The sequence below is a fragment of the Pungitius pungitius genome, chromosome 15, assembly GCF_949316345.1.
Source record: "Pungitius pungitius chromosome 15, fPunPun2.1, whole genome shotgun sequence".
Classification (NCBI taxonomy): domain Eukaryota; kingdom Metazoa; phylum Chordata; class Actinopteri; order Perciformes; family Gasterosteidae; genus Pungitius; species Pungitius pungitius.
This window is the reverse complement of record NC_084914.1, coordinates 5,742,426-5,754,822: the sequence shown is the minus strand read 5'-3', so window position 1 is coordinate 5,754,822 and position 12,397 is coordinate 5,742,426. Positions and strand designations below refer to the sequence as shown.

The window sequence follows — 12,397 nt, the reverse complement described above, 5'->3', positions numbered from 1 at the left end:
TGTACCTAATAAAGTGGCCGGTGAGTGTATATGATAGGTCTTTGGCATTAGTTGTGGGCACTTGCGGTTAAATCAGTTAGAGGAAAATACAAATTACACTATTTGTATAAATGTTTAAAATCTTATAATACACAATTCTTGTGCTGTTCATTTAGAATATTTTTACACAAAATATACCACCAAGTTCCCATTAACTAAATATAAAAAAAAAAATGCATATACAAAATGCCTTTGATGCTACCAACATTACTGCACAGAATGGTTACCTAAATATTTCAACATAACTATAAAGGGGAACGCTACCACAACAAGAATTCTTATGTGCTGTGTAACACCATAACCCATTATCATTAAGGAAGTGTAGAACCCATCCCATTAGAAATAACACACTTGGAACAACTGCATGACTTCTGAAAATAAAAACTTGCATCAAGAATGCACCGTGGGTTTTAAAGGTCTTGAGCCAGAATGTTCGAGTGAAGGTGAAATCCAGACGATCCGTGACTTCATCACCAGAGCAACCCAATTCTCTCTAATAAGGCCACCGGAGAACCTGCAATTTAAAGAATAATGACACTTGCGTTGGGAAGGGCAACTCGTGTAAAGGAAGTCACCCCTAGCTCGTCAAAAAAAAAAAAAACCTATCTTAAGCTTAGAGCTGCTACTAATGTAGGAGGTCATCATTCCCAGTACAAGTGGATTCAAACTAGCCGTGGGAAAGTACAGGTTGGAGGAATATAACATCTGTATCAGGTCTATTAGTGTATGAGAAGTGCCTGAGTCACTATTGTTTACCTTTAGAAAGAGACAGGCTTTCATGTTGGGTTTGGGGCTTTGGTCGCTTGTGTTGCAGAAGAAAGTTCACCTGGTTGTACTTCTTCTGGTTTGCTGAAGAAATAGGTCTGAAAAGCACAAGCAAGTAGATTATTAACAAACTGACAAAGAAACATCACGGAATTAAGAGAAACCACCGATCCATCCAGAACTAACGTCGGTATGTCAGTTACAAGGAGTGCAGGAAATGTTTAGTGTTACAAGAGACGCTACAGCATTCCCACAATGCATTAACTCGTTCAACCGTCAGACCATCAGGCTTACTTTGTAGACTGATTACATGAATGTGACCAGACATAGGATACCGGTGTGGACTCGACAGACATGTACAATCAGGCCGTCTTTGCACCAATTAGACAATGCAGTCACAGTTTCCAGTGAAGAGAGTCTCCCCAGAGGGAGTTAACTTGACACTATCAGGTAATGGTTGTTACCCAGAAACCCACATGTCGGAGATTGACAAAGCTTGGCCGTGCCACGGAGATCATTGAGGACAAATTGAGAGTGGGTCCAATCATTGTTATCTACACCAAGATGGACAGGCAGCTTGAATTAACTGGGGTGATACATATGTTGTTTGCCAAAGCAGGACAATGGATTTTGTATCTTATTTCTTCACACTGATTAATTTTCCATTTCTCACCGATTTGTAATTAATCCTAAGAGTAAAGTTATGTGAAATAGAACACAATTACCTTACAGCCGACAGCAAGCAGGGCGTTTAACACAACAATGGTCGACATTATTGCTATGATAATTTTAGGGTGGTCATCCCTGACTGCAGGCCAGAAAGTCGTCCCCAGAAGTGAGCCAGAGAGGACGAGAGCCACCACGATGGTGCACCACCTCAGCCATTCGTACGGGACAATCCATAAGATCTTGTGTTGGAAAAGACATTAAATAATATGAGTCGCATTTCATGAGAATTATTAGATACGCGATGAATGTCGGAAACGTTTCATGACACAAGGGGAATCAACTATCAAGATTTGTAATAAAGTGTAATGTATTGTAGGCTATATCAAATGATTAAAATCAATCAATCAATCAATCATTGGAAACTGAAAAACATGCTGTGTGAAGTAATATTAAAAGATACAAATATTACATTTCCTAAAGTGGAATGTTACACTCATTTGTAAACCAGACTTTTTTTTTCTTCATTACAATTCAGAATAAGAAGACAGAATGCAACAATTAGGGGGTCCCAGTGACTACTATAGTGACTGTGTACCGAAACTCTGAAAAGAAAAATTGTAGATCTTACCACTGTTGGTATGTAAATGGAAAGGGAATATCCATACACACAGGCAATCTCCATGAAGGAGTAGGACACCAAGTTCATGATCTTGTTGTTTCGCCATAGCAGGAAACCCCACAGGGCAAGGGGCACAAACCAAGCATAGCTGAAGATCGCTGTTGCAGCTATTGTCACTAGAAAACACAGTAAATGAAGAGTATATAAGCTAAATGTACCGTCTACGCTTACATTCAACCTGCACAAGTGAGCGATTAATTCCTAGTACTTACCTTTTTGAAACTCTGGGGTATACTTGTAATTTGGTTTTCCCAAGTGCATCAGAAAGTTTGCTAGGTTTCCACTGATAGCAATAGCAAACACAAGGGTGGTGCAAATCCAGAATGGTCCTGAAATAAGACGTATCAAGAAATTTTAACTTCAGTTTGTGTCCCCATTTGTTACAATATTAAATGATTTACCTGGAAGACATTTTTCCCTTATTGTCCAAGCCAAAGCATGTCTGAAAACCTCTTGTTAGGACATGCATGTTGAATGGTTAGTGAGCTTACCGTACAAATCTGGATTTCTACGAAGGTAGGTATGAATAAAATTCTTTCCAGGCCATGGCAGCACTGATCCAACGATTCTTTCCTTCACCTGAAAGAAATGAGAATAACCATTATACATGTTAAGGTAGTTGAGGCTACATTTGTTCAAACACCCTCTGTATTAAAAGACAAAATATAACAGTAATTAAAATACATTAAAATAAGTTTTAAATATATTACGTGATGGGTCTCGACGTCAAAAAATCTTTGATAGTACTCAAATGTCCAAAAGGGGACACTTTTGGTTTGCCCAGAGAGAAGCTTCAATTGAAAAAAAACAGAAAATAGAAATGTATCAGACAAATATTTGATTGAGCAATGTTTAACAGCTGAAGGAAGCGCTATTCTTGTGCAGACCTCTGTCTTGTCATCGCTGGCAAGTGGGTCCTCATCATCCCCAGCAGGAGAGAAAGCTGGTCTCTGCTTCTCGGGCTTGCTTTCGTCATCTTCAATACTAATGGTGGTTGCATCTCCGTTGGCTTCCAACAGATTGCCCGCTTCTTCAAATTCTAATGTCATAGGATGGATCAGTTGGAAACGTTAATCCAAAATGTGGAAAGTTTATATGGGTGAACGTTGCAGTTTCTTGGACCAATGAGTGCAGTACAGGGAGAGTAAGGAGACGTGTGGAGGATATTTACCGTGAAACTGGAATGGGTCATTGGTCGACGCCATTTAAACGGATTCACTCTCTGTGGGTCACCTCGCACTAAAACGTATGGGCAAGTTAATGACAACTTACTCTGGGAAATCTATGGGGGAAAGAAAATAACATTCATCACACCGAGGCTTAATTTCTCCCTCGCCGTATGCTTTTCACTGAATACATAGCAAACTAGAAGCAATACAGAAAAAGAAAGTTAGCTCAAGTTAGCCCATAATTGACAGCTCTTGGACAACATTAGCTTAGTTAGCTATGTATTTGAACATTAGCTAACTAACATTAGCTTACTAACGTAACTTTAGGACTAAGCGTCACGGTTCTATTTTAAAATCAGTGAGCATTTTTCAAAACAATGCATGCTTACCAGATAAACTACCAAAACCTGCAATCATTTCACTTCCGTGAGGTTAGGTTGGAATCACAGGTTGGAACAGGACATCCTAGCCAGAGCCGTTTAATAACAGTCACGTCACCTCATTGGAAGCGACACAACAGATCCCGGATGTAAGTGGCGTCTAGCAGCCAATGGGATGGAGCTGTAGTGCTGGAACAGATCGCGCATTAACAACTCTTCTTCTTCTTCTTCTTCTTCTTCTTCTTTTTCTTCTTCTGGTATTATGGTGAGTAGCATCTAGGTCGTTGGGTGCATTACTGCCCCCCTCTGCTTCAGAATGTATCCTTCATTAAAACAACAATACGCCACGTTGGTCGATATTTTATCCTCCATGTTTTACAAGCTTAACTTACTAATAAAACCTAGTCACTGACCACCACCACCCTTACCCTCTATGCCTTCTTATACATCATATTCGGACAAAAAACAGGGTTATTTTGGAAAAAGAAGTCTACCTTAACCTGTACTCTCTACCCCAGGCTGAGCGATCATTTAAATGGCCTTTACTGCATCCGTAACTCCATCAGATGATTCCTCCTCTTCGCTCTGTGCGACTCAAAACTATTGGTTAAACTGAATCTCTCATTCCTGATACCCCTCATATGTGTGGTCTCTCTGATTTGTTATTCCTTTGGCTGATTGATGGAATTCATTTTCACAGCCGTTCTAATTAAAGCAACTCTTCACGGCTATTTTTTTTACCCATTGTTGTGCAACAAACACCGCCAGCCTCTCCGCTGTGTAGACCTCTTGAAAATTGGATTTCTGTTGATTGCAATTTCTTTTGCTGGTATAACTACCCTGTATCCTGTCCCTCCTGTCTCTAGACCTTTGATACCACTCTTACTTCATACCCACATGGCAGGTGTTGGCAGATGTTTTAATGCTCCACGGAGGACTGTAATGCTTGGACCTAAGATTTGGCTGCTGTTCCACTTGCTGTACTGCCATAATCCAACGCAGAACTCATCAAGGTCACATACATTGTTTCAACTCTGAATGAAATGGCTTCCCACGTTCTAAGCCTTTTCTATGTCTTTTTTTCAGCCAAAGCTTGATCCCATCCTTTGAGAATGTATCGTTAGTCATATGAAAAGCCTCAAGCTGATCACACTACTTTGAGGTGTACCGTTGCCTACCATGTCCTGATTTGACAAGTCTGACACAATCTGTGCTAGAAGGATACTTCCCAAAACAAAAGTCCTTAATCCAACTCCCCACCAATATGGATCTCGTAGAGCACAATTAACAAATCTTCAATGCTTCATATGCGTTTTCAAAAAAAACTACCTGGGCCTTTCTTAGTTTGTAAGCTTGATAATGGGTTTTTGTCAGTCTAAACCTTGATGGGAAAACAGCAAGCAATTTATGCACAAGCATTAAAGAGATGTAGTGTGTAGTGTGATTTATGTGGAGCATTCATGAGTTTTATTTTTATTTTTTATATTTTGTAATTGTGGGATTTCTTTTTTGAATTACTGCACTCCCCGATGTTGGAGCTGATAGAATGAGAAGGCGGATGAAGCAACAAAAAGGACTTTGAAGAGTGGGAGTAATAACATTTGGACCATGTTTTATTGTTTTTAAAATGAAGAGGACGTACTACGTACTGTAAAATAATTCTCACGACAAATGTCGGAAATGTCTTCTCGAATATTCAGTGCTAATCAGACTAATGAATATAATTTGAAAACTGATCCTTTGGTTTGTTTGATCTTAGTGTTCACACTCCAGAGGACTGGGGGCGGTAATGCGTCAAAACAACGGTTGGCCACCTGGCACTAACAAAAACAAAAGAAGAAGAAGAAGAACAAGAAGAAGAAGAAGAAGAAGAAGAAAAAGTGTTATTTGGAACAGTAAGTTAGTGGAAGAAATCAAACAAGTGTAATGTCAAGTTAGCGGAGAGGACATGACCCTGGTTAGAGGTTTATGGCTATAAAAAAAAGAACATTTCCTAAAATGTTGAACGTTGTGCTTTAAGAAAATTCTTATGGGAACCGATAGCAGCTAACAAACGAGTATTTTAAGACTCGGGAGCCCTTTGGGTCATTCGTTCAGTCTACGACCATGGATTAGCTAACTAACGCTAACTAGCCAGCTAACGTCACCTGGATCCCCCCCCCCCAAAAAAAACGCTTCAGCCGTCTAAACGCAACTCCGTGACCTCCATACTTTTCTGCCCTTCCCACGGGGAAAGACTGACCTCACTATGGACGGTGGCGCCGTTTACGTCCGAGAGAGAGGCAACCTGCGTCGCGTCAGCGACATCGTGCTGGCGCAGCCGAAGCCGGTGTCGTCGTGCAGAAGGACGAATCCGTTTGTGCTCCGGAAGGAGCACTTCATATTCACCTACAACGCGGAGGGCAGCCTGAGGTACACCACCAAGTCTCTCTTCGACATCGCACTGCTGTTCGTGGCCGACAACATCCACCACGTGGATTCTCTGGTGGACTTCCCCGAGCAGATCGGAGACCGGCTGTTCGCAGCAGCGGAGGAGAACCGGGTGTTTTTAAACGCGGACATTTCTCCCAAAGCCCTGCGGCTGTTCGGCGACGCGTATGGGGAGATGGTGCTCGGATCACTCTGTCTGAGAAATAGGTAAGTGGCATTGGCGACGTTGGTTGACCTCCCCAAAGTTTTACTCGCCAGAGAAAAAGGAAAAAAAAGCATTTGTCTCCCCTTTTTTGTTTCTGCAGATTTCCCCTCCTGCACGAGAGAATGGATGAAATCAAAACCTTTCATAGCTTGAAGTCTTTAGACCTGTTTGGCTGCAGACTAGGGGACAATCACGAGATATTCCAGCATCTCACATCCAGCTCCTTGGCAAGGTACTAACACCCCCCCCCCCCAACTGAGGTGATGTGGATAAGGGTCAATGTCACTGACACATCTGCCTCTTCTTTCTCAGCAACCTGGTCCAGCTTTTCATTGGTGGTAACGGTCTGTCAGATGTCGGCCTTCAGCGATTGACTGCACCGATCCGGATGCTGAGGAAGGGACTGGACTCACTTCAGTTACTGGATGTTTCCTGTTAGTAACCGAAATATAATCAGCAGTTTTTAATTTAACCAAAATCTCCTGGTGACAGAAAGTAGAAGTTGACATTTGTTTGTTTTACAGATAACCCTATTACAGTGAGAGCTTTAAGATACCTCACATGCTTCCCTAAACTTGAAAACCTTGATGCATCTGGGACCAGTTTAAAGGTATTTTGGTTATGGTTGTCTGTAACACTTTGGTGCTGCTTATTGTGGTGCTGCCATTAAAAATGTGTTTCATACCTGCAGCTTGGGAGTGGACTTAAGACGACCATATGGGACCTGCTGGGGCTCATTTATTCCGAGAAACCACTGGACACGTTTGATCATTCGAGATGTAAAACAGAAGGTTGGGCAGAGCAGGTAAATGTTTTCAGACGCTTATGATAGTAAGTAAGTAAGTAGTTTAACGCAAGCCATGTCATTTAATTAGGGCTAAATGCTGCAGATACAGAGCTGTTTGACATCCCACATAATCATGCATTGTTTCATTTCCAGGTTGTAAACCAGTGGGAAACAAATAGTTCACAAATGCCAAAGCTGAAGAAAATGGATGAATCCAGAACATCAGCACTCCGCTTTTGTACGATTTGAGTCAAATTTACATTTTAATCCTTCTATTTGTAAAAAAAAAAAAAAAAGATTATGGCATTACAGAGGATGGTCTAAGTGTTTGTGTTCTCTAGTTGGCAGGCAGAAGTTCGTCAGAGAAGTACTGAATGCAGCACCGTCGGCACGTAGCGGCGAGAAGGAGGCAGAGAGAGAGAGACTACATTTCTTCAGACCTGCAGAGAACGACCCCCTGCCAGAGAACCCGAGTCCTTCCACAGCAAACCATCAAGGCAAGCCGTCCTGGCACAATATCAAAAAAAGGCAGCGCCTGTCAGAAAAATGCACCAGTTCGCATCGAAGTCCTCCAACAAAACGTTTGTCATCGTCAGCGCTTTCCGCGGAGGACAATGACTTGTTGAACAGCTATTGAGGTGTGTGTGTGTGTGTGTGACACCGTGCAGGACGCCCCGCAGAGCTGGGGTCCGTCGGCCAACACTCAAGGCCGGTGAACCGAAAGACCTGTTCTTAGTTTGATGGTGTAAAGTTTTATAAATAAAGTTTAGTATTTATAAGTCTTATATTATATTTAGTTGTGAAGTCGCTCAATGCCAAGGGAAATACCTTGAAAGTGCCTCGGCTTCCCGTCTCAGAGGGACCTGAAACCGCTTAAGTGTTCATGGACAGTATTCACAATGGGGAGTAAAAAAAAAAGGCCAGCTGATGCAAATAACCTTACTTAAGGTACTGCGCCACAACCTCTTAAATTGCGTCAGTTACTTGTATCCCACAGCTACGTTGGTTTGCAGATCAGAAAGTCACACCCATGTCAACAACTTCACTCATTGTTCTCAGGATTGATCGGGATTAAATACCAACAGTGACGCAGGAAACGCTGCAGTCAGTTAAATGTGGGAAGGAGCATCAAACTTTATTGTAAAATTCATCTTCTGTAAATGATTACAGTACAAACATGAACATACAGTGAGTCTGCAGTATTAGCACAATCTATAGGACAATAAAAGGAGGGTTTGGGTTAATATCACTTCAAGTCAAACATTGAATTTATCCATTATTTGATAAAAATAAGCACACCGAGAGCCAATTTACACAAGAAAGAAAAGAAAAATCCCAAAACATATTTCAAGTGTGCTGCTGATTACATTAATGCCTCAATTTTACCAATATACAAAAGAAAATAACCCTTTTTATCATTTCAATTTTAAAAGCATCAACAAAAAGGAGACGAGACATATCAATTATACAAAATCTTCTGCGAGTAGTTACTTCCGTATATCCCGAGAGAAGCCCAGGTCCTGGGCCAGAGGAGGAAAATCAACCTAAACTTATTCTGTGCCAAGTCTTCGGCTTCTAAACGTCTGACTGGCTCAGGTCGACTTTGTGAGGGAGCGGCCCGGCCTCTTCCTCAGATCCTTTGGAGGTAATGATCAGCAGGGAGGAGGCTGGATATGGAATCAGTTTCTTTTCCATTATATTCTCCTTGTCACCATAGATGCTCAATTTCTGAATAGAAAAATATATACTTTAATATAAACCAACATTATAATAATGTTAAACAATATTTCAAAACAGTCCGTTTCACGTTCGTGGTCGTTATGTTCATTCTTAAAGAATAGTTTTAAATTATTCAAATAGTGCAAAAGTCAGTGTAAAAATGCATTTCAACCAGCTGAGACCCGGAAAGTTACTAATCCCGGCAAAGAAATATTTTGCTAATTAAATTCAACTTTATGTGCTGCTTTATAATTTGTGGGCTTTACGTGTGCTGCACAGAACGTACCTCAGCAGGTACATACTGGTCCACAGCAGTTGCCACAGTGGCACAGCAGATCCAGATCAGCACCACCACAGAGAGGATCAGAGTGGTGGTTAGGATCCACCCTGGTAGCCAAGGGTTCCTGAGGAGAAAATTACAGCCCTGAGACCCCAGTGACTAATCGCCTGTTCTACCAATCCAGTTTACAATTTAACTCCCATGACAATGTGGAGATCTGGGTTTACAAACCTGGAAAGACAGTTGAAGAGGTTGTATTGATCCTCATCGTCGCGGTCCCTGGTCATATCTCGGTCCCTCTCCTGGATTAAAGTGCGCTGATAATCTTTGTAAACGGGGCTCAATCCGGGAACTTGTAAAATGAGAAATAAAAATCACTTGACATGCAATAAAAAAAAAAAGATGAAATCTGTCTGTTGCACTTGAACACTCGATAACCCACACTGCCAATGTTGATTATAATGAGGGAACACGCCAGTGCCATTATGTGACTTATGTACATATTCTATATTCTAACAATGGAGGTCTACTGCACACTATACTCAATCAGGTTCTGACGCTACAGGAAATACTTGTAAAGACAATAATTATTGGACTGTAAGAAAAACGAGTGAAACCCTACAGCTCTTCTGTGGCTCTTCGTCTTTTTCCACTTCAAACAGGGAGAAAAACTGGACTTGTGGTTCAGCCTGTTGAACGGGAAACAAAGATGAATGTTTAACATTGTAGTTACAATTGGACTGTGACAAAATGTGCGCATGCAGTAGGTCAGATTAAATTTCCTTGTTCCTCACTACCCAGGTTCATACTCTGCAATACCTGGAAAATGACCACTTTGCCATCATCAGCCTGGAGGTAGAAGGTCCAGGTGGAGGTGATGAAGCTGTGGGCCTGATTCATCACGTCGTCCCAAAAGCCTCTGACCAGAGTCATGGGGTACAGCATGTGAATCCTGGGCATCATGGCCTCCAGCTGAGAAAAGGAAATGAAGAGTTTCTCAAGGAGTCATACTGGAACACATGCACCTGGCAGGTGCATCGGGGTTATGTAGCAAACCGGTATTACCTGCTCATGCCTTTGCTCTGCGAAAGGAAGTTGATTCTGACAGCCAAGGTTGCATGCGTACTGCTCATCAGAATGGCTGTAGGCTTCACGACAGGCTGCGGGAGTTTAGGGGGGGGAAGGGGGTCACAAATGTTTAAAAAAAAAAAAAAAAAAAACATGGCTCGAGCAGGTTATGAAGGGATATTAAAAAGAGGCCGGAGGCTCACTGGATTCGCACTCGGATTTCGTCTGATTGAGATCGTCACCGTCGCGAACAAACTGGCAAATGGAGAACAGACGGCAGCCTCTCTGACAGGCGTAGAGTTCCTCCTCCTTCAAAACAAACACCAGGATCAGCTGATCGCCTCGACAAACCATAACAACAACAACAACCACCACCACCGTAGGAGACGACTCGCGATCCAACGCATACAAAAGCCCCCCTTCGCAAGCAACATGCCAGTAAACGTAAAATCCATTGTGACGAAGTGACTGCAGGGTCCACTTTGCATTCAACAAAACACGAAACGTTAGGTAACGCCAGCGGACACGATCACTTCCTGGAGAAGAGTGCGGGACTCACGCGCGGAAACGTGTGCAAACTGTACGTCATTTCACACGACTTGTGGCAAGACGACGTGCTTCCCAACACGCTGTCGAACACATCAGCAGACGTCGATGTGCAGGCGACCAGGACGAGCAGCCCCAACGTACGGGCGGCGAAGGCAAGCGTCCCCATTTTGTCAGCGAAAACTCTAAACAGACGACGCGACGTTGTGCCTTCCTCCTTTTTAATCGGCCCGTAGTCTCGCGGTAACTGCGGTTCTCGCGAGGCTGTTACGAAAAGCGTTTCTGCGTTTAAGGGATGCTCGTAAATACTAAATATAGTGGAAAAGCGAATGATGAACCAGCGTCAAAAACGGATGGTTTTCTTGGAAAGGAACGGCTCTTGTTTGACCTAACTCTGAGCAAGACCCCTGTAGAAATGAGTTTTAGGGTACTAAATACTTTCTACAGCAGGACAATGCAGAATGTAATTTTACTTACTTGATTGCACAGTATTTTGTCCCTAACAAAAGATAAAGCAAAGCTAGTTAAATTATAAAATACAAACGACTGCATTAGATTTTGAAATACGTCCTGAAATACACAACTTCCTTCCCTACATTGGTTTTGTTTATGAGACCTAAATGTGTCTTGTGTTATGATTTTGCTCAATAAGATTGTTTTAAGAGGTAAGTGTATTAAAAATAGAAATTTGAAGATTGAAAGAAAATATGTTTTCACTGTACGAATAATGCTATGTTGGCTTAATTTCGGGGTTGAGGATTATTAACATTTATTTAGTTGGGATATTAATGTGACTCAATTATATAAAATGTGTACAAAACATCAAACCATTTCTCTGTTATTCACATGTTGGCTTGGCTCTTTTATTTCCGACAGCACTCGAAAGCAACATTGGTCCCGTTATCCCATAAATAACGTTCAAAACCAAACTCCTGAAGGTAATGTCAGGTAGCTAAATTTACAGCTAAACTTAGTTCACGGCTCATATCTCTCAGCAAAGCTGAAATCATAGTTCATATTGGTTCCATTACCCACCACTGAATTTGATTTGTCAATATCCATGTTATCTTTTGATAACAGGTTGACCAAAGGGAATACAATCCAAATGGTTGAATGGTTGAAGGTTGAATTATCAGAGGAACATACGTGGCAGTAAATGGTTTCTGATTCAGATTGTGATACCTGAAGTTATTATTGAATTGTGCCGAAATATAAAATCTCAAGTATATTTGTATTATTTAGTTTACTGTTTGAAAAATTTCTAACTGAAAAAAAATAAAATAAAAGCTGTTCTTGTCAGTGAATGTTCTTTTATATGTGTAACCTTTTTTATTTTCAAATTTCCTTATGACAATTAGTGGTTTGAGATTGCATAATGTTTTTATTGAAAACATCCTATTTTAATATAGGCATATACACATAGGTAATCTGGCACGCTATATTTATTTGTGTGGAAATAATGATGGTATTCCACAATGCTTCACTGTAAAAGAGAGCACAATCATAAATATAACAGTACATCTGTCATAAAAAAGACAAACACAAAATGTATGTATGAAATGTAAACTATTTGCAATATGCACAGGTATTTGCACAGAGATGTAAACTATACAAATAAAAAAACCCGTTGTCCACTGAGATGTGTGTTTGTATTTTCAAAG

General features: G+C 41.3%; 3 protein-coding genes across 3 annotated transcripts; 1 reads left to right on the top strand and 2 right to left on the bottom strand.

Moving 5' to 3' along the window:
- Positions 1 to 29: 29 nt before the first annotated feature.
- On the bottom strand, positions 30 to 3,891 carry yipf1 (Yip1 domain family, member 1). Its single transcript, XM_037459009.2, has 10 exons — positions 3,711 to 3,891; positions 3,324 to 3,434; positions 3,040 to 3,191; positions 2,863 to 2,943; positions 2,644 to 2,731; positions 2,365 to 2,481; positions 2,102 to 2,268; positions 1,530 to 1,712; positions 796 to 902; positions 30 to 553 (listed from the first exon to the last, which is right to left on the bottom strand). The coding sequence occupies exons 2-9, from the start codon at positions 3,355 to 3,357 to the stop codon at positions 816 to 818; spliced, it is 909 nt and encodes a 302-aa protein (XP_037314906.2). The 5' UTR covers positions 3,358 to 3,434; positions 3,711 to 3,891; the 3' UTR covers positions 30 to 553; positions 796 to 815.
- A 1,660-nt stretch (positions 3,892 to 5,551) lies between these two features.
- Positions 5,552 to 8,243, top strand: lrrc42 (leucine rich repeat containing 42). The gene is made up of 8 exons (XM_037459006.2): positions 5,552 to 5,596; positions 5,938 to 6,338; positions 6,437 to 6,568; positions 6,649 to 6,770; positions 6,861 to 6,946; positions 7,028 to 7,141; positions 7,277 to 7,361; positions 7,465 to 8,243. Exons 2-8 carry the CDS (start codon positions 5,950 to 5,952, stop codon positions 7,758 to 7,760), a joined length of 1,224 nt encoding a protein of 407 aa, XP_037314903.2. The 5' UTR covers positions 5,552 to 5,596; positions 5,938 to 5,949; the 3' UTR covers positions 7,761 to 8,243.
- Positions 8,233 to 10,997, bottom strand: tmem59 (transmembrane protein 59). The gene is made up of 8 exons (XM_037459007.2): positions 10,750 to 10,997; positions 10,394 to 10,499; positions 10,188 to 10,282; positions 9,942 to 10,094; positions 9,745 to 9,811; positions 9,354 to 9,474; positions 9,129 to 9,246; positions 8,233 to 8,851 (listed from the first exon to the last, which is right to left on the bottom strand). The coding sequence occupies exons 1-8, from the start codon at positions 10,903 to 10,905 to the stop codon at positions 8,699 to 8,701; spliced, it is 969 nt and encodes a 322-aa protein (XP_037314904.2). The 5' UTR covers positions 10,906 to 10,997; the 3' UTR covers positions 8,233 to 8,698.
- Positions 10,998 to 12,397: the final 1,400 nt, after the last annotated feature.

What these genes read in the sequence shown, in the direction of transcription:
- yipf1 (XM_037459009.2), bottom strand. Translation starts at nt 3,357, where the DNA reads ATGGCGTCGACCAATGACCCATTCCAGTTTCACG. An exon ending in CCAGCGATGACAAGACAGAG is followed by an intron (nt 2,944 to 3,039) that starts GTCTGCACAAGA and finishes TTTCAATTGAAG; the next exon opens with CTTCTCTCTGGGCAAACCAA. An exon ending in TGCTTGCTGTCGGCTGTAAG is followed by an intron (nt 903 to 1,529) that starts GTAATTGTGTTC and finishes TGTGCTTTTCAG; the next exon opens with ACCTATTTCTTCAGCAAACC.
- lrrc42 (XM_037459006.2), top strand. Translation starts at nt 5,950, where the DNA reads ATGGACGGTGGCGCCGTTTACGTCCGAGAGAGAGGCAACCTGCGTCGC. An exon ending in ACATCCAGCTCCTTGGCAAG is followed by an intron (nt 6,569 to 6,648) that starts GTACTAACACCC and finishes CTTCTTTCTCAG; the next exon opens with CAACCTGGTCCAGCTTTTCA. An exon ending in AACATCAGCACTCCGCTTTT is followed by an intron (nt 7,362 to 7,464) that starts GTACGATTTGAG and finishes TGTGTTCTCTAG; the next exon opens with TTGGCAGGCAGAAGTTCGTC.
- tmem59 (XM_037459007.2), bottom strand. Translation starts at nt 10,905, where the DNA reads ATGGGGACGCTTGCCTTCGCCGCCCGTACGTTGGGGCTGCTCGTCCTG. An exon ending in GCAAAGTGGTCATTTTCCAG is followed by an intron (nt 9,812 to 9,941) that starts GTATTGCAGAGT and finishes CCCGTTCAACAG; the next exon opens with GCTGAACCACAAGTCCAGTT. An exon ending in CTCTTCAACTGTCTTTCCAG is followed by an intron (nt 9,247 to 9,353) that starts GTTTGTAAACCC and finishes TTTTCTCCTCAG; the next exon opens with GAACCCTTGGCTACCAGGGT.